General features: G+C 40.7%; 2 protein-coding genes across 2 annotated transcripts in view; one reads left to right on the forward strand and one right to left on the reverse strand.

The window, feature by feature from the left end:
- The window catches only part of DPP6 (dipeptidyl peptidase like 6), a 1,232,953-nt gene that overhangs the window by 32,853 nt on the left and 1,179,707 nt on the right, over positions 1-20,393 (reverse strand). The window contains exon 18 of the mRNA XM_036759527.1: positions 7,043-7,141. Coding sequence (XP_036615422.1) covers positions 7,043-7,141 — 99 coding nt within the window. The remainder of the gene's footprint in view (positions 1-7,042; positions 7,142-20,393) is intronic.
- LOC118850263 (60S ribosomal protein L29-like) lies at positions 1,021-1,729 on the forward strand. The gene has a single exon (XM_036759528.1). The coding sequence runs from the start codon at positions 1,022-1,024 to the stop codon at positions 1,727-1,729; it is 708 nt and encodes a 235-aa protein (XP_036615423.1). The 5' UTR covers position 1,021.

Consider the following 20,393-nt stretch of genomic DNA (forward strand, 5'->3'; position numbering starts at 1 on the left):
GCCCACACTTGTACTAGTAAGAGAGGCTGGGACCTTGGTGAAATCACCCTGAGTGTTTTAAGTCCTAGGCAGCCTTTCCAATCCCTATGCTTCCTTCTGTAATGACTTGAAGACCACCACACCTGAGGCCAAGTGACTCAGCTACAATTGTATTCACCTCCCTCTGGCCACTGAGGCACAGATAGATCCTTTGCCTTTTAATCCCTCTTCTCTTTCCCATTTTTGTCTTTGCTCTCACCACTGAGCCTGTTCTTTTAGGCCCTCCTAGACCTTTGCTTGTGTGGCTCTTTTACTTTCTACATAACTGGCCTGTCTGATCCTATTGTGAAAAACCCTTTTAAGTCCCAAGAATGCTAGAATAGATTGGGACAGGAGTGGAATTCGGTCTCAAGTAAATGAAAACCCAAGTTAATACTGATCGGCTGTTTGTAATCATGGATGAGGTTTCAGCCACCTTAGATGGTATGGCACCTGTCTCTTCTTCATCTGTCTTCTAGCTTCTTATTCATGGCAGACTACTGCATGCCGAATTTCACATGTGCAGACAGATGGTCACTTTCATTCTTAAAATACTAAAGTCAGGTGACCTTTGGTCAGCTATTTCCTTCCTACTCTTTAGGGTCAGTCACAATCCCTAAAATGCGCTGTCTAGTATGATGTGAGGCTGAAAGGTTCCTAAGGAATTCTCAATTGGATTCCAAAGGATTCTTGGATGATGATGAGGAGAAAAGTAGGCCCATATCCCCCACGGGAAAGAAAAAGGATTTCTCTTCATTGTTTCTCTCTTCTTTTGAGGTCTCTATTTATGGAGCACATAATTGGGAATCAGGACAACTGGGTTCTAATCCTGCCTCTGCCACAGATAGGACTGGATTAAGAGAACTCTAAGGTCACTTTCACCTTAAGACACTATTATTTGATTCCATGAATGTGTGGATATGTGCATATGCCATGGCACGTCTCACCATCCTGGTCCCTGAGCTTCTAGACAGCAGAAGAACACCCTGCTCTCTATGTAAAAATGGCTAAGTCTAAGAACCATACCACTCACAACCAATCAAGAAAATGGCACAGAAATGGCATCAAGAAGCCTAGGTCACAGAGATACGAGTCTCTGAAAGGGGTTGACCCCAAGTTTCTAAGAAACATGCGCTTTGCCAAGAAACACAACAAGAAGGGGCTGAAGAAGATGCAGGCCAACAACGCCAAAGCCATCAAGGCCAGAGCAGAGGCCATCAAGGCCCTGAGCACCAAGGCCTCCAAGGCCAAGCTCCTCAGGCCCAAGATCCCCAAGGCCAGTGCCCGGCGTGCTGGCCACAAGATGGCCAGCAAGCATCCAGGCCCTAGGGTCGGCATCAAACATCCAGGCTCCAGGATCACAAAGCCTGACTCTAAGATTGCCAGAACCACTGACCCCAAGGCTGCCAAGCCCACTGACCCCAAGGCCACCAAGTCCACTGACCCCAAGGCTGCCAAGCCCACTGACCCCAAGGCCACCAAGTCTGCCGCCAAGGTCAGTAAGTCTGATCCCAAGGCTACCAAATCTGGCCCCAAGGCCACCAAATCTGATGCTAAGGCCTCCAAGTCCAGTCCCAAGGTAGCCAAGTCTGATTCTAAGGCCCCGAAGCCCAGTGATTCCAAGGCTGCTAAGCCTACTGACCCCAAAGCCGCCGAGTCCAAACCCAAAGATGCTGGGGCTAAAGCTGCTAGTCCCAAGCCTTCAAAGTAGATGCTTCAGGACAGAAGGACTTATTTAAACCCTAAACTACCAAGTCCCTGGGTGGGCTCTTTTGAGCACAGAGTCCACTGAAAATGCTTAATGTGCGTGACCTAGTTCCTAAGGAAGCCAGTAAAACCTCCTTCATTATCAACTGGAATGACTGGTGAATGTGGTTCTTCATTGGTTGTTCTTGCTGAGTCATTTGGTCTTGTCTGATTCTCCATGACCCCATTTGGGGTCTTCTTGGCAGAGATTCTGGAGTGGTTTGCAATTTCCTTCTCCAGATCATTTTACACTTGAGGAAACTGAGGCAAACAGGGTTAAGTGACTTGCCCAGGGCCATACCACAAGTAAGTGAGGCCAAATTCGAACTCAGGTCTTCTGACTCCAAGTCCAATGCTCTATCCACTGAGTCACCTAGCTGCCCTGGTTCTTCATTAGTTGAATCTATTGAGTAACTGAGGATAAACATGAAAATCCTTTTTGTTTTCCAACTTGTTAGGAAAATATTACTAAACTACCAAGAATCCACATGCCTTAGGAAGTGAAATTCCATTTTTGCAAGTCTTTATCACATCATCTTTAAGATATTTACTAAGCATTGGTTATATGCAAAGCACTGTGCTAAATTCTACCTTCCCTCTGTTGATTATTTCCCGTTTGTCCTGTATGTAGCTTATTTGTACATATTTGTTTGCATGTTTTGTCCCCCCATTAGACTTTTCAAGGCAGGGGCCGACTTTTGCCTTTCTTTGTACCTTTCTGGTACACAATGGGTATTCAGTAAATGCTTATTGACTGAATGGTATAAAAAAGACAATATTTAAGGGACTTGTACTCTATTTTTAGGATAAAGGACATACCTGAGAATATACACGACAATACAAAGCAGCATATGTTAAGTATCAGATAATTGGTAGATATCACAAATGTAATGGGAGTTCAGAGGAGTGAGGAGTCATTATGGGCTGGGAAAAATATTATGGAGGAAGGGCATTAGGTAGATCTTGAGGGATGAGTAGATGGAAAAGAAGAGAGCATTTAAGGCAAGGAGTGCTGTGTGTGTGTGTGTGTGTGTGCGCATTCATTATTATTGTTGCTGTTATCCTTCACTTTCATAGAGGATGATTGACATCATGGGGTGATATCTTGACTTATATGTGAATTGGATTTAAGTGAGGCAGGGTTGCACAAAGTCACCAACCTCACTTTTTCTTCCAGAGTCATAGAAGTCGAGTGGCAAGACAAAGGATGACTGGTGATGGCCTGGGATGTAGCACATGGCTTTGGCATCTTCGATGTCTGACCAAGCTCTAAGTGCTCCACAGCACCTGCTTCAGCCATCTTCGTGGACGTTGGAACAAATTATTCTCATCCACCCATTCCATTTGGAGAAATCTTGACATGCTTGGGGTAGACATCCCCCTAACTCGCCAACAGGTTTGCGGCGTGTTGGTTACCTTAAACCTCGTTTTTTGTCCTGTCTGCTGAAAGTTTTACCAGGGTATGGCTGCTGTACATGATACAACTTCTTGGAGTCACAGGGAGAGTTGGGTGACAGGTGGACACCAGCTCTGAGCAGCCGTGAAAAGGGCTCAGTGAGCCATCAATGCCAGAGGTGCTAGTTCTCCCTGAAATCCCAAACGCCCCACATATATGCACGTATATATGCATGTGTGCACAGACACACACACATATATATACACATACATGTGTATGCACACATAGATATAGATGCATATATGTATATGTATATAGAACTCAGGCTAGAGACCTTATCAGAAAGGAGGACCAGGAATTCACAGAAGACAATAACTAAGGAGAATCAGAAGTAAATTTCGAGATCTCAGATGTCTATAGACACATGCACATAGTATAGGTAATAAATATGAGGGCCTAAAGACCTTGATGCAAGGAGTTAAGTAACAGCTGGCATAGGATTCATGGCTGAAATGCTGCTGTGGAAGGGTATAGAAACAGGACCTGGGCCTGTGATTTCACTGGTAGAAGGAAATCCCAGGTGAAGCAACTCCTCCTAACAATGCAGGATGACACCTTTTCTGTAACTTGCAGTCTTCCTCAAGTGGTGCTCAGAGAAGTGGAAGGTTAAGTGAATTGCCCAGTGTCATAAACCAGTGTTAATCAGAGGCAGGACTTAAACCAAGGTTTACTTGGTCCTGGGGCCAGTTAAAAAGAAAATAGTGATAAAAAGAGTTGAACAGTATAGAAAATATGTATGGACCTGGAGGGGAGCATGTGAAGAACAGTTTGGGTGCAGATGGATGGAAAATAACCAGAGATACTGCAGTATAGGTGTACATGACCTAGGGAACGTGAACTTGTTTTTAAAAAAATATTTTGACAGTGAATCCTCTTTTTATGTTGTGTTGTATACATGGAAGTGTTCTCTGTTTTTTTTGTCTGTACGTATTTAAGTTCAAAATGAATAAAAATATTTTGATAACTACTTCAATATAATTGGTTTCCTTCGTAAGCTCATGTATTTTGTTTTGTGCATTTAACAACGTTATTGTGAGAAGGGGTCCATGGGCTTCTCATACTGCCAAGGGGGTCCCTGATGTACAAAAAGGTAAAGAACGCCTCTCCCCAGCAGTAAAAGGAAACAAAGGAACAGGCCAAGAAACAACTAAAAGCTGGCCCAGTGCCACAGCATAATAGAGATGGGGAACTTCAACCCACAGACACTCTCTGAAGTGCTCTGGACACAGATAATCCATTACACAAAAGAAAGAGGAAGTGATGAGGGGAACTGATATCCTAGACCTGATTATGGCCAACAATAATGACCAACTTACTGCTGAAATAGTAATGAGAGGAACTTTGAGGTCAAGGCTTATCCTTCTCCTGCCACCTCTGAAAGAACTACTTAGCTCGTGTGGGTTTGGGGCTCTCTGGCCAATCCAATAGAGAGTCTTCCTCATTCTGAATGCAACCCGTCTTCCTGTATTCTAGGCAATGGTCATATAAATTAAGGCAGCTCTATCTCTAGCCAAAGGATACCCAGCTAAGTGATCCTTTAAGCTCTCCCTCAGGCCCTTTATAAATATTTACATTACCACTGCCTCTTCTCAGCTCACAATGGCTCTCCCGTGCAGAATTCACTTTTGTCAGCTAACGAAGAGCATCTTAACATTATAGGAATAACTATGTCCCACTTGCAATCGTGGAACAGCCAAGGTCTTCGGCAGGAGGCTTCAGAGGGGACAAACTATATGATATGCTGGCGTTGCCTCTCACTGCTGACCATTAAGTCAGGGTCTCCCGCCCTCTGATACAGCTACACACAAAAGAGTAAGGAAAGACTTGCGGGATGTTGTCGAGGATTTATCTGTCCTTCATCCTGTCACACAGAGCCACTACTGCACAGCCCATTGATGCATTTTATGCCAAGGACCTCAAGGAGTTTACCATCTAGCCCGACACATAATATTTGCTCCATGGACACATACAGTACAGGGGAACATAAATGCTGACACACAGGGGAAAGTAACACAGTTTTGTCTTCTGTCTTTACATCCTTCCTTCCTGGCACAGGGCTTTGCATCACTAAATAAAACATTTTTAGTGTTAGGGGTTGATTGGAGGGGTTCCCCAATCAACTTGATGAGGTCACAAGGAGGTGAACCTTTGTTTGGGTTGTAAAGATCTCCCTATGGACAGTATGGACATGGCCACTGTCACCTTGTAGAGAAGATTAAAGATATCTCGTTAAGTCTCAGTGACTGAGGCTGCCTCCAAGGTGAGTTGGTTGGCTTGTAAGCCCCCTGCAGTGTCCCCTGAAAAATAAATTTCATTGCTGGGGTTGCCTTCAAGATAAATTAAGTGGTTCCTACTTTGGGATTTTGTCCAAAAGTGGACCTTGGACAAAGAGAATTATGACTACTTATGGGGGCCCATTTTCTGTTGACTGGCAAAATCTGTCCCATGTATGATAAATACATTTGTTTCATCGAGTGTTTATATGTATCTGGAGACCCCACTTGCCCACATTTATGGGGATCCAGATATGAGCTATATTTGCTAATCATCGCAGAGCAAAAGTTTGTTGAGGGCTATATGAGTCAAAGAGATTGACCTTTTAAGGCTACACCTAATATTGAACCTGGTCTGTGGGAACCTCAGGATACATTGAATCAGATGGAAAAATAGCCAGACTTTGGAACTGCATTGCCATGCCACAAAGAGGTGTCACCTGGTCATCTTGCTCTTCCTTTTCAAAACATAGCTCAACCACTTTGTATGATGGGCCAGCCAGATACCATCTTAGAAAGCCTATGTTTTTCCTTCTTTTTACCTGTTGTTCAAGTATGGGAAAGTACAGTTCTCATTATAGATGCTAGCAGCATCCAATTGTGGTTAACAATGGATATATTGTTTTCGCCTTTATATCATCTGCATCTAATGTAATACCTTGCAGCTAGTGGAGGCTTAATAAGTGTTGAATTGTTTATTAAAATTGAATTTGTTGATTGAGATGGCACTTCCATCTGTGTGTGTGTGTGTGTGTGTGTAGGCTGAACTACATGACCTTTAAGCTTCTTTTTGGTTCTAAATCTATGATCCATTCACAGAAACTAGGAAATTCAGAGAGGGGGAATGGGAGTTTGGTGAAAGACACTGAGTTCAGTCTTGTACATGTTGAAGTTCAGGTGGTGCTGGGATAACTAGATAGAAATGCCCAGTAGACCATTAAAGATGCTGAACTAGAGTCCGAGAGAGAGAGAGAGAGGTCAAGTCTAGAGTAATGGATTTAGGAGACTTCTTAGGAGTAATAGCTGAAGCTATAAGAGTATAACTTCAAAGAAGAAAATGTCGATAGAGATGAGCAAAAGCCAAGGACAGAATTCTAGGGCCCATCCCAAGTATGGAGGGTAAGAAGAAGCTATTGAGGAAGCAGCCAGAGAGATTGGAACAGTGTATAAATGGCATAGGGAGGAAAAAGTATTAATCTTATCTCAATGAGATACTAAACTTATTGAGGAGAGGGGCCGCATGTTTATCCCTTGTAGTGCCTAGCATCATTCTGGACAGGTATTGGGAGCTCTATAAATACTCGTCAGTGAGTACAATTCTTTTTTTGTGCCTCCCCAAATCTCTCCCTGGCTGGCTATCATTTCAGAACAGTTTTTCCCAAACAACTCATTTCCAGCTGTTTGGAGAGCAGAGACTATCATTATTGGGATAATATGGTATTCTTTCACATAAGTCATTAGACAAGGCAATCTTCTACTGACAGCTGAGTCATTTCAGAGCAGGAATAGTAATGAAAAATGAGAAAAAAGAAGAAAAACCAGTACTTACTGTAATCTTCGATCTCAATACTTTTGTATTCAATTTTAGGCATCTGCCGGTCACTAATAGTCTTCTGTACGTGGGCATTTACTTCCAGCTCAAAGATTTCTGAAAGAGAGAGGAAACGATGACAGATGGAAACCCACTGAAATTGCTTCCTATGGGGAGCCCACTTTGGACTTATGGGATCACAGATTTAGAGCTATAAGGTACCTCAGAGATCATTTAGTTCAACCATTTCATTTTAGAGATGTAGAAACAAAGGTCCAGAGAGGTTAAAGGACTTGCTTCAAGTCATACTGGTAGCAATGAACAGAGTTTGCATTCAAACCCAGGTCTCCCGATTCCCAATAAAGCGATCTTTCTACCATGCCACATGGCTCCTGTGTTTACTTAGTCACATGACTATCAGAAAAGCTAATTGTGCTTCCCTTGTCCACTACACTTACTATGGGTAATAACCATCATAAACTTGGAGAGGAAGAAGACTGGAATGTCAATTATTCCCCCAGGAAAAATTCATTTAAATTCTTCAATTTAACTGCCCAGAAAGTTATTTGATACCTCACTGGTATCAAATACTGGTCCATTTGTCCCTTTTGTTCATTTTAGGGCCTTAAGAGTAAGACTTGAAGTGGACTGGAATGAGACAGTTTGTTTTATCCTAGCCTGCCTCAAGTCTTACCCTAAAAAGTCAGACACTCCACTTCTTTTCAGGAAGACCTGAAATAATTCCATTACCTTTTGACACTGGCCAATATTGAACATGTTCTTAAAACCAATCACTCTAAACCATCCCACGTCCATTTCTGCAACCGGACTAATCTATCAACCATTGCACTTTCTTATGTCTCTAATGGAAATGATACTCAAACTATCCCACTTCCTCCTTCTGGTTGGTGGGTCCTTGCCTGCATTTGAACGGGGGAGAACAAAAAAAAATCAAACCCAAATAGACTAAGTCAAGCAATTCCTCCATTTGTCAAATCAGTTTGAAAGAGCCAAGCTTCAGGAATGCTTTAAAGAGTGGATCGTCCCTCACAGGCAATGTATAAACCATTAAATTGCGCTCTGACAGGTATTCTCTCAAAAAGCAACACAATCACCACACGAACACATGTGGGGAATTATTCTTGCCTGCATGAAGTCCCCAGAAATCTAAACTTCCTGTTATAATAAGGAGGTTTCAGAAAGGAACAATTTTCATTGGCCCCTGCGCAAGGATGACACGTAAATTCATGAAGCATTCCATATTTTTTTAGGGGCAGCTAGGTGGCACAGTGAGTGTCCCTGAGGTCACCCACAGATCCTTACTGTCACTTAGGAGTTTGTGAAACCACGGGAGATAATGGCGCTCATGTCTACATACCTGCACAATGGACTGTAGGATGAAATATTCAATTCATCAATTGGTGGTATATCCTACATCAATGGCTCCTCCAACCTTTGTCTTAGGCTTACCCTCTGTGTATCTTATCAACCCTTATTAACTCCTTCATGTATCTGCCTAAATTGGTACTGACACAAGTTTTTACCATGTTGCTCTACTTCTCAAAAACCTTCTATGACTCCCTATTTCCTCAAGGATAGAATCCAAACATCTCTGACATTTAAAGCCTTTCACAAACTGGTTTCAACCTATATTTCCAAGCTATATGCACACTACTTTTTCCCACCTTCCTCTCTACCTCAAGTACTATGTGGTATAGCCTAATTTCCCTACTTTCTGTTCTTCATATAGAATATTCCAACTCCTAAACGAGGCGGTTCCTCATGCTTCTGTAGCTCAAATGTTACTTCCTACAAGTGGCCTTTTCTGATCTGCCTAATAGATAGTACCTTCCCCTCTCATGCCCAAATTAATTTGTATATATTTTATATTTAATTTGAGCATGTTTCCTAGGACAGGATGTAAATTTCCACTTACAAAAGAGCTGACATGAACAATGTATATTTTCATGTGAATGAGTTTAAATTGGGGGAGGGGGTCCCTCTCTCTCTCTTGGGTGGTGTTTGCATGTTAAATCTAACCCTGGAAGGGGGCCTTTTTCATATATCTGCAATCATACCAAGTAGTTGGAAGAAAGGAAACAAACATTTATTAAGCTTACTGTGCTTACTTTATATATATGATCTCATTTGGTCCTCCCAACAATCCTGGGATGTAGGCGTTATTATTATCCCTCCCCTCCCCTTCCCCTTTTTATGTTGAAGAAACAGACAAATAGAAGTTAAGTGACTAGACTGAATTTGAACTCAGGTCTTCCTGACTCCAGGTTCATTGGAGTACTATTCTTTGTGCCCTCTAGATGACTGTCCATTCCACCTCTGCATTAGATGGACCATACTCTTTCCATCATAGCTTTAGGACAGAGGAATGAGCACTGACCTGGGAGTTAGGAGTCATGGGTTCTAGTTCCGAATTACCCTTACCTTGTTATGGGATCTCCAGCCTGACCATGTACCTCCTTCATTTCCTCAATTAGCAAATGAAAAGGCCAGAAAGGATCATTTCTAAGCTCTTCTCTATCTCTGTGCTTCTGTCCTCTTTACATGACATTTCCTATAGAGGATATTAACTGCCTTTGAGGACCTTAAATAATACATTAAAAGTCCCCAAATATGCCGGATCCTAGTTTTGTGGCTTTTCAAGAGGTCTTTCCCCATCTTTGTAACAGGTGATTTCTCTGGCATGAAAGGTGAAGGCTCCTGACCCTCATGCTTTAAGACAGTGGTGCCAAACTCAAATAGAATTGGGGACTACTGCACATCAGTAAGGGGATCTGACTTAGAAAACCACATATTGACAGTATCTCTGTCTGATTGTATCTTTATTTATTTGGTCAGATATTTTTCAGTTGGTTCATCTACACTCGGGAGTGTTGTAGGTAGGCTGCCAAGCGCTTGACCATGTCTGCTTTAAGACACAGTCCACTCCAGTCCACTTCCCGCCAACTGCCATCCTATGGAAGTGGTGCATTTTGTTATGTGCTCGGCTTTTTTTCCTTCTAGTTTTTTTTCCTTTTCACCCTTCAATCCCATCCCACATATGCAATTTAATACACAGAAACAATTCACAAGGGCTCTTAATAATCAGGGAAAGCTGCTTCATCTGCTTGTGGAAATTTGATTTGTGTAAAACACATAGACATAGTCATATAGATTCTCTCTCTCTCTCTCTCTCTCTCTCTCTCTCTCTCTCTCTCTCTCTCTCTCTCTCCTTCCGTCCCTCCCTCTCCCTCTTCCCCCGCCCCTTTCTCTTTCTCTCTTCTCTTTTTGTAGCTCAGCCAATCCTGGGTGGGGAGGGGGGAAGGTAGGATTTAGGTAATCCTCTCCTGCCTTTTCTTATTGCCAGTCCCGCTGTTTCAAAACAGAAGATCGACAAAAAAGACATGGACAAGGATTTTGAGAGCTTCTCCGCCTGATCCATTCTGAGTTCTGTTTCTCACTGGTCTCAAGATACTCTACCAGCTTTGCCATGTGGAATGCTGGCATCAGAGAAGCTGGTTTCAGATGAGGGCTAGCTTATTAACAAGCTTTGTAACTTTGGGCAAGTCCCTTTCCCTTAGTTTCTTCCTCAGCAACTAGATGACAAGATATGGTCTAAGGTTCTTTCCTGCTCTAGATCTTAGAGGCAGCTAGGTCATCAGGAAGGTTCACATTCATCTCAGAAACTTATTAGCTGTGTGACCTTGGGGGAGTCATTTGACCTCTGCCTCAGTTTCCTCATATGTAAAATGTGGATAATAGTAGCACCTACCTTACAGGGTTGTTGTGGGGAATCGATGAAATGATATTTGCAGAGCACTTTGCAAATCTTAAAGGCCTATATAAACATCAGCTATTCTTTCATACCCTGATGACTATAGTGGCAAAAAATAACATGGGCCACTTATCTCACCTGCCTCTGCAGAGAAAATCCTCAGCAGACAGTGGCAGGATGAATGGTACCATTGATGAAGCACCAACGAGTATTGACCTAAGCTAATTTTTGCTCCATGCCAACACCAAATATATGTATATATATAATATGAATGTGTATATGTAAATATATGTATCCACATACAATATGCATGTGTATGTAAATATATGCATATATAAAATGTGTGTAAATATATGTGTATATATAATACATATGTGTGTATGTAAATATATGTATATAATAGGTATGTGTACATAGATATATGTATATATAAAATGCATATGTGTGTATATAAATATATGTGTATATATAATAGGTATGTGTATATATAAATATATATAATATGTATGTGTATGTAAATATATGCATATGTAATACATATATGTATGCATATGCATGTAAATATATGTGTATGTATATGTACATATGTATGTGCATGTGTATGTAAATACATGTATACATACATACATACATACATACATACATACATACATACATATATTCCTCTTGGTTTGTTTCACTTTGTATCAGTTTATACAAATCTTCCCTTGTTTCTGTGAATTCCCTATATTTCTCATTGTACAACAATATCTCATTATATGCCTGTGTCATAATTTTTTCACTCATTTCACAATCAGTGATGGCGGAGGGAGGGTAGGGGGAGAAGGAAGGAAGCATTCATTAAGTACCTACTATGTGCCAGGCACTTTTAACAAATATTATCTCATTTGAGCTTTACAACAATCCTGGGAGGTAGGTGCTATTTTTATCCCAGTTTTACAGATGAGGAAACTGAGGCTGAGAGAGGTTAAGGGACTTGCCCAGGGTCACACAGCTAGTAAGTGTCTGAAGTCACATCTAAACTTTCTCCCTGCTGGCCCAGCGCTCTATCCATGGCACCCCCTAGTGGCCTACAATTGGCACTCATTTCGTTTCCAGTTCTCTATCACAAAGAATGCTGTTCTCAATACTTTGGTCAGCCTGAGCAGCTTGCTGACTCCTGCACTGGTAGCATTGAAGAGAACCTTAGAAAGAAATCTAGCCCAAGTCTTTCCCCCTACAGACCAGGATAATGAGTCACAGAGAGGCTGACTTGCTCAAAGCCAGCCAGTTTATAAGTGATTCCCTTTGTTCTATGTAGCTATGGCAGGAAGTAAAAACATGCCCAGGTCTGGACGTTTGCAGAAGACCACTTAACGCCAGAGCCAGCTTTTGCCCTCCATTCATCTATTGTCATTCTGGGACAGGCATATGGCTTTCTGACCCTGTCCTCCAGGTAGCCTTCAGCTTGTCTCTGTCAGACCAAGGGTTCTTGGCTAATTTTTTTTTTCCATCTCAGAGTTTCTGGGCATATATTCCTAGTTCAAGGGCATTTTAAAAAAGTTTTTGTTCATACCTTTTGGAAACATGGCAAATTCTCATCTTTAGTGGAACAACCTTCATGAGGTTGTAAAAAGTAGAGAGTTTAAAAGTTAAGAGACCAAGGTTCTAATTCTGGCTTCTGTGCTGAATCCCTTTGTGACCTTAGACTAGTCCCTTATCTTCCCCAGGCCTCAGTTTTAAAGTAAGAATAATAATAATACCTAATTAATTTTCCTCACGGGCTTGTGATTGTCAATTGAGACGATGGTGGCCAAAGTGTTTATACAACATGAAATGTGCTCTAAAAATGCAAGGCAGTATCATCAGGGCATCATCAGGTCTGAGGGGCTTGCAGAACGAATGGAAAGCTGCAGATGGTGCCTCAGAGACTGCTTCTGGATCTCTTTGAGGTTTTCTCTCCTTCTCTCTCTTTGCATTTCTATACCAGGCTTCGTTCCAGATCTCTACCACAATGCCAAACACTGAGAAATCTTTAATAAAACGGCTGATGGCAGCCTTTATGATGAAAACATCATAGGCACCAAATAGAAGAATGATTTTCTTAAGGTTTGTCAGAGGGATAGTGCCAGGATTTGGGTCTCCTAACCCCCAGGCTGATGTTCTGTCTGCTTCTTTAGGCAAAGATACATGGTATAGCAGATAAACAGCTAGCCTCGGAAATAGAAGTAACCCATACTGGAAGTATAACCATTTCGCTTAGGTCACTCAAAATCATTGCCAAGAAAGCACCAATTCATCTGCATCAGCAGAAGTTCCTTATGGGGACTTGTCCCCTCCAACACTCCTTTCCTCCAATCTATTGTTGTCTCCCAACAGGTAAAATATCAAACAGCACACATGCTCAATACAGCGAATGACTGTTAGCATGAAGTAGAGGAGGCATTTGCAGTCCTGAATTATTCACTCCAGTGAATGTAACCAAATCAGCAAAGCACTTCTCCTTTGGAAACTGGAGAGAGCTTTACACCAAAGACTTTTCTGGGCGATTTTACCCACATGATGAATAAAACACCAATGAAAAGATGTCTGTCTAACAAAGAAGTCTCTCCCCTGACTCCCTCATTTCATTCGACATTCTCAGACTTTTCAAGACGGAAGGGACCTTCAGGGCCATCTAGTCTAACGTCCACCTGAGAAAACAGAGGCTGAGAGGAGTGAAATCATTCCATCGAGGTCATATCGTTGGTTAGCGGCAGAGTCAGGACTGGATAGCTTTACGTGGTAAAGTGGAATGTCTGGGAGTTAGAGCCCCCTGAGTGAATGCCATACTCTGCCACTTATTGCCTAACATCTCCAGTATTTGGTTTCTTCGTTTCTAAAAGGAGCGACATGGGTTAGGTGATAGCGGAAGAAGTTATGTCTCAATCTCCAGAGGATCAGTTTGAAGCCATCTGTGTAACCCTAGGGCAAGTTACTGACCTCTCTGACCTCAGTTTCCTTATCTATGAAAAGAGTATCTACAAAAACAAAATTGATATTGATTTAAAAAATGGAAATCACTTTTGAATGTGACAACAAGGTGGCACAATGCATAGAATGTTAACCTGGAGTCAGGAGGACCTGAGTTCAAATCCAGCCTTAGACACTTACTAGGTGTGTGACCCTGGGCAAGTCACTTAACCCTGTTTGCCTCAGTTCCCTCATCTGGAAAATGAGCTGGAGAAGGAAATGGCAAACCACTCCAGGATCTCCGCCACGAAAACCCCAAATGGGGTCACAAAGAATCAGACATGATTAATCTACCAAAAAAAAGTAGAAGGCAAGTCAGTTGGAACAGATTAGATACACAACATAGAGAAGCAAATAAACATAGTGACACAATGTTCTATAAATCCAAAGAACCCAACCACTGGGGTATATGACAAACAAACAAACAAACAAACAATAACACCAACAAACCCTGCTGAGAAAACTGGAAAGCACTCTGGAAGAAACTAGGTTTAGTCTAACATCTTGCATCCTACATACAATAAGTGCCATGTGGATATAGGACCTAGATATAACAGGCTATGCCACAAATAAGTCAGAGCAGAATGGGAAGAGATGGCTGTTGCAACTATGAATGGCAGAAGTTCTTGAACTAAAAAGTGGCTGAATCATAGGAGATAAAATGGATAAATCTGATTACATAAAATTGAAAAGATTTTGTACAAACAAAATCAATGTAGTTAAAATTAGAAGGAAAAGTCAACTGAGAAAAAAAATCTTTCCAGCAATTTTCTCTGCTACCCAATATTTATAGAGAACTGATTCAAATATGCAAGAGCAAGAACCATCCTCTCAACAGATAGCAAAAGGATATGAAGAGACAGTAATCAAGGGAAGAAATACAACCAATCAACAACTATTTCAAAAATACACCAAATCGCTAATGGGGAGAGAAATGATTAAAAATCTGTGGTTCTATTTCACACCCATTTGATTGGCAAAGATGATGCAATAGGAGAATGGGAAGACAGGAACACTGATGTGATGCGGATGGATCTATGAATTGATCCAGTCATTCTAGAAAGCAATTTGGTACTATACTCCCCAAATCATTAAACTTGAATGCTATGATTTGAACCCATTGCCCAGTGTCCCAAAGAGTTAAAAGAAAGAAGGCAATATTAGTAGCAGCAGTATAACAAAGAACTAGAAATTAAGAGAGTAGTTTAGGGGAATGGTTGAAGAAATGATGGCATATAAATTTAATAGACTATTGTTGTATTGTAAGAAATGAAGAAAGGGAAGGGTTTAGAGAAGTTAGGGAAGAATTATTCAAACTGATGCAGAGTGAAGTGAGCAGAGCCTGTAGAACAATTTATATAATGATAACAACATTGTAAAGAAAACCATCTTTGAAAGATTTAAGAACCATGATCACTGATTCCAACTATGATTGCGGAAGGATGTTACTGACCTCTTAACATAGAGGTGATGTCTTAGAGGTGCAGAATAAGACATGTATTTTCAGACACTGTGACATGTGATTTGTTTGGAGTGACTATGCTTATTTATCACAAGGGTGGGATTAAAGATTAGAAGGTATTGTGGTTAAAAGCAATAGCTATAGTCATATAGAAAAAGAAGAAAGAAAAGTGCGTCACTGGTAGTACTTAACTGCACAAAAGAAGTTCAGAGGGAGACAAGGAGTCGTCCTTACGGAGCACGACTTTGAAACTATTGAATTTATTACATGATCTGTATAAGATAGAAACCCATACTTCCACATTTAATCCTCTTTTCTCTCGTCCATTTAGAAAAATGTTAATGTTAGTGTTTGTCAAATAAAAAAATAAAAAATAAAAAAAAATTGAGGGAGCTATACTGGATTGCCTCTGAGGTTCCTCCTAGCTCTGGATTTAGGATCCTACAATCTCTCAGTTTCCTTGATAGCTCTAAAATCCTAGCCTGGGTTTCCATATAACAAGCACAACAGGGATATGCCCTTGGTGTTTATAATAATCCTAATAGACTCTGACTTAAATGTATTTTTATGAATATATATTTTTATGTTGCTGGCAGGCCTTTTTGGAATGAATAAGACACAAAAACACTAAATGTAGTTCTTGAAGACACAGAAACACTAAATGTAGTTCTTGAAGGTAAAATTCTACACTGAAGGCCTACTTTTGTTTAGGCTCCTTATTAAGTCAGGCCTGCCTGGAGTGAATGAGAATACAGGCATGTCTTCAAAACATTCCCACCACCAATTACAGCATTCCATAAATCTGACTTTACGTGGGGACGCACAGGGTTATAATGGCTCACTAGCTATTCAACGTGGCCTTGAATAGCTGACTCGTCTCTATTGAAATCCTCCCCTTCACAAGAAGCACTAAAAGCAACAGACTATTAAATGTAGTTAAATATTAGGCTTCTCATTTAATGATTGCCCACACAACTGGTTTTATCAGCAGAGAGCGGGCTGTCACACAGGGGAGTTTAGTTAAGCCACTTTATTTGTCCCCATAATTGCATCCAAAGAGGGCAGGAGCATAGCTGAGGAAATAAGAAAAGATTGGTGTATTCCCTGAACAGCTCTTCTTTTGCCTTTTAGGACCATGGGGACCTCCAGTCTGCATCAGACAAATGACTATTCCTTAATTAAATGTGAGCCCCCTCTAATATTTGATGCAATTAGCCATTATCAGATTTGGGCACAGTGAGAAGGCAGAGACAAATACCTGCTAAAGGGAAATGCCTCCATCTCAGGCAACCGATGTGTCCTAGGTAACTGGGATCATTAAGTGTATCAAGGTATGCTTCACATTTGTTCCCATCAGTCAGAGGAAGAAAGGGATACGATGTATGAGAAGGAAAAATAGATTTGGAGTCAGACCTGGGTTTGAATTCGGGGCTCTGCGACTTATTGCCTATTCTAGCTTGGCAATACCCTTAAACATTCTCTGCCTCATTTTCCTCATTGGTAACACAGACGAGGAGGATTTATTGACCAGATGATGTACACACACACACACACACACACACACACACACACACACACGAATGTTTCCCATAAGGAAGGTCCATGGTATGTTTAATATGAGACTACTTAGATTTTTGTTTGTTTCTGGAGAGGAGAGAAGAATGGTCCGTGGTGCCAAACAAAGTCCATTGTCACCCTTCTAAAAAAGGCTAACCAGGAGTAAGAACAAATACGAGACCAGCATTTATTTCTGAAGGAGGTGTAGGTGTAGGCCCTAAGATTTCTTCACACTTGACAATGTGCCTTTGATAACTCTTTATTTTGTGCTTTAAAAATGAAATGCCATTATATCCTGAAAACACCATCTGCTAAGTTCATAAAATGTGGCACAGAACAGCAGTCCAGATGTGTTCTGACCAGGGCAGAACATAGTAGAACAATCACCCTCTCATTTGGGATGTAATGATTCCATTACTATAGTTTAAGATGAACTTTTTCATTATCATTACTACTAACTCCTGCTACTACTTCTGCTATCACTACTATACCTCTACCACAGCACACTGTTGACCTGTGTTGAATTTACAGTCTTCCCAACATTTTTCCCCATACAGACTGTTATTTAGACACACCCTGTTCTTGTGTTATAAATTAAACCTAAAGGTAAGACTACATTTGTCTTTATTAAGTCTATATATTTAAACTGTAATCTCTCTCCAATTTTAGGTAGTCACTGAATATCTCTTAAATATCCTATAAGCATATCACACTTAACACATTTGAAACCAAACTGATTAGCTCTCCCTCCCAAATCTCCCAAACCATCCTTCCTGCAAATATCCTTATTTTTACTGAGGGCAATGCTATTTTCTTATCACTTGGGTTTGCAGTTTTGAAGTCAACCTTGCCTGCCATCCCTCTTCCTTACCTCCCCTTTTCTAATCTTTCTGATTTTACTTCTACAGTATTTTTTACATCCATGCCCTTCTATCACTTACAAAGTCACATCCCTAATTATGGCCCTTATTACCTCTCATCTGAACTACTGCAACAGCCTCTTAAGTGGCCCTATTACTTCCAGTCTCTCCCATCTTTAATTCAACTTCTACACAGCTGCCAAATGAGTTATTCATAGGCAGAGGGCCGGTCATGTCACCTTCCTACTCTAAAACCTTCAGTCATTCCCCATTATCTCTAGGATAAAATGTACATTCTTCAGTCTGACTCTTAAGGCCCTCTACAACCTGACTCCAACCTACCTTTCCAGCCTTATTTCACACCGTTCCTCTTCAGACATTAATGTCAGGCAAACCAGACTATTAACTGTATCCTGAAGTCCATGATCCATCGTGCACCTTTGTGAATTCAGCCAGTCCATCCCCTATGACTGGTACATATTTTCTCTTTGTCTCTCCCTCTCATGATTATTGTCTTCTTCAAGTCTCAGCTCAAATAACAGCTCCTCCATGAAGCCTTCCCTGGTCTTAGTTGTCAGTACTTGATTCATCCTCAAATCACCTGATAGTTCACATGTTTGTCTATGTGTTGACTCCTCTCATGGAGCTGCTCCTCAGGGGCAGTTTTTTTTTTTTGTATCCTTAGTACCTATCACAGTGCTTTGGATACAATAGACACTTAATGAATATTTATTGAATTCAATCTAATTAAATTTCATTTTTATTAGATTTGACCTATTGTTATAGACTTTTAAGACCTTTATGAATCCACATTCTGTCATTCAACATATGAACCACCTCCTCTTCTGGCTATTTCTAGCACAGAAGAGAACATGACTACTTACACTTGCTCCATATCTTTTCATTGCGCTTTGGGTCAGCCGCAACTTTGAGTTTTCTGAGGTCATAGTGTGTTAGGAGTGGGATCCTTCAAACCACTGAATAATTTTATAAATGTGACCTAGCCTACTCTTTTCCTCTTGTTCATTTTTGCCTAGCTTGCTGTCTATTTGCAACACCTATCTAAGGTATAAATACTGACAGATTACTAACTCACTGGGCTTCCCATCCAACTGGGTGTCTTCATGGAAGCAATACAAGACAAGTTAGTACAATTATTATCATTGCCTTTTTAGAGGTCAATAATTCAGTCAATAAGCAATTATAAAGTGCCTACTCTGTGATAGGCACAGTACTAAGCACTGGCAAAAGAGAAAGCGAAGACAAAGAAAGGCAAAAGACAGTTCTACCTTGGAGGAACTCACAACCTAAAGGCTCAGAGATTTTAAGTATCTTGCCCTGAGTCATAATTAAGAGCCAAGTCAGGACTCAATTCTAAGTCTTCTGACTCCTAAGTCTAGCACCCCATCCACTATGACAGGGAGACCCTATTTCTTGTTGTGGACAAAAAAAGAGGCGACTAGGCAGCATAATAATTTTGAGGTTCATGAATAAGCTTCCAGGAGAGGCCCTGTCATGGAACACATATTACCTTGTAACTCAGAGGCCCTCTCTGCTTTCTTTAGAGGAGGGATGATAATGAAATCTCATTCATACATTGGTATTCATATTTTCATTCTTTCATATTCTTTTATATTTACATTACCGATAGCAATACACAAACAGCAGGCTTGTTGATTTTCTGTCCTGATACCTACGTGGATTGAATACATAGGCATTTTATGATTATGCTTTAGCCTCGACCATAATTACATTCTTAAGGAACCAGCTTTTAAATAATTCAGAATCACATCTGTGGACACCCTGCAGGCTCTGTTTATAGACAAGATTTTCCAGAAGGGAAATATATACATATATATTATATATATTTGTGTGTGTTTATGTATATACATATATATATATATATTTCACCATTATATATTTATTTATATATAATGGAATATTCTTAGAGTTGCTTTGGAATAGGGAAGGGATAGATGAGCAGAAGAAAGGATGAGAAGAGTTAGAAAAGTGATTTCAAATCTGTAGAACCAAAATAAGATAAAGTGATTGCTCTTTCTTCATTTCCAGGGTTTTTCCCTTTTCAGGGCCTCTGTCGATACAGAAATCCTCTATATCATACTTCATCCTGTCAAATCTCCTTTGGCTGCTAAATACAGCTCAAACTCTTCATTCTGGCATTCAAGGTCCTCCAAAATGTGGGGTAAACCTCTCTCCAGCCTTAGCTCTCATTATTCCCTTATATAAACCCTCAGCTCCAGTTAGGTTGGACTATACATTCTCACCTTGCTATGTCCTCATTTCTTCTTTTCCATCTATCTGAGTCCTACCCATATTATTAAATCCTATCTCAGAGTCTTATCTTTTACGTGAAGCCTTCCTTGACTTCTACAAACCTCAGAACTAACAGAATCAGAGAACAACGGAGTCAGATGAGACCTCAGAAGTTATCCAGTCCAATCCACACCTGCAATTATTGTCTATGCTGCTTATCAGTAAATAACATTGGCTTCCTTGTATTGTTAGTTACCTTGACTATCTATTCATCTCCTTAATTAGAGTATAACTTCCTTACTGCATGAGGTATGCAAATTTAGAGACATCTCCTCTCTAAATGTCAATGTAGACCATTTGCTTCTGATCTGTGGTAGAATCTTCCAAGCTTATATTGGTCTGATCCGCCACAATCAGGCACACTGTACCTTCACTCCAACATAGAGAATGAAG

The sequence above is a fragment of the Trichosurus vulpecula genome, chromosome 5 (assembly GCF_011100635.1).
Source record: "Trichosurus vulpecula isolate mTriVul1 chromosome 5, mTriVul1.pri, whole genome shotgun sequence".
Taxonomy (NCBI): domain Eukaryota; kingdom Metazoa; phylum Chordata; class Mammalia; order Diprotodontia; family Phalangeridae; genus Trichosurus; species Trichosurus vulpecula.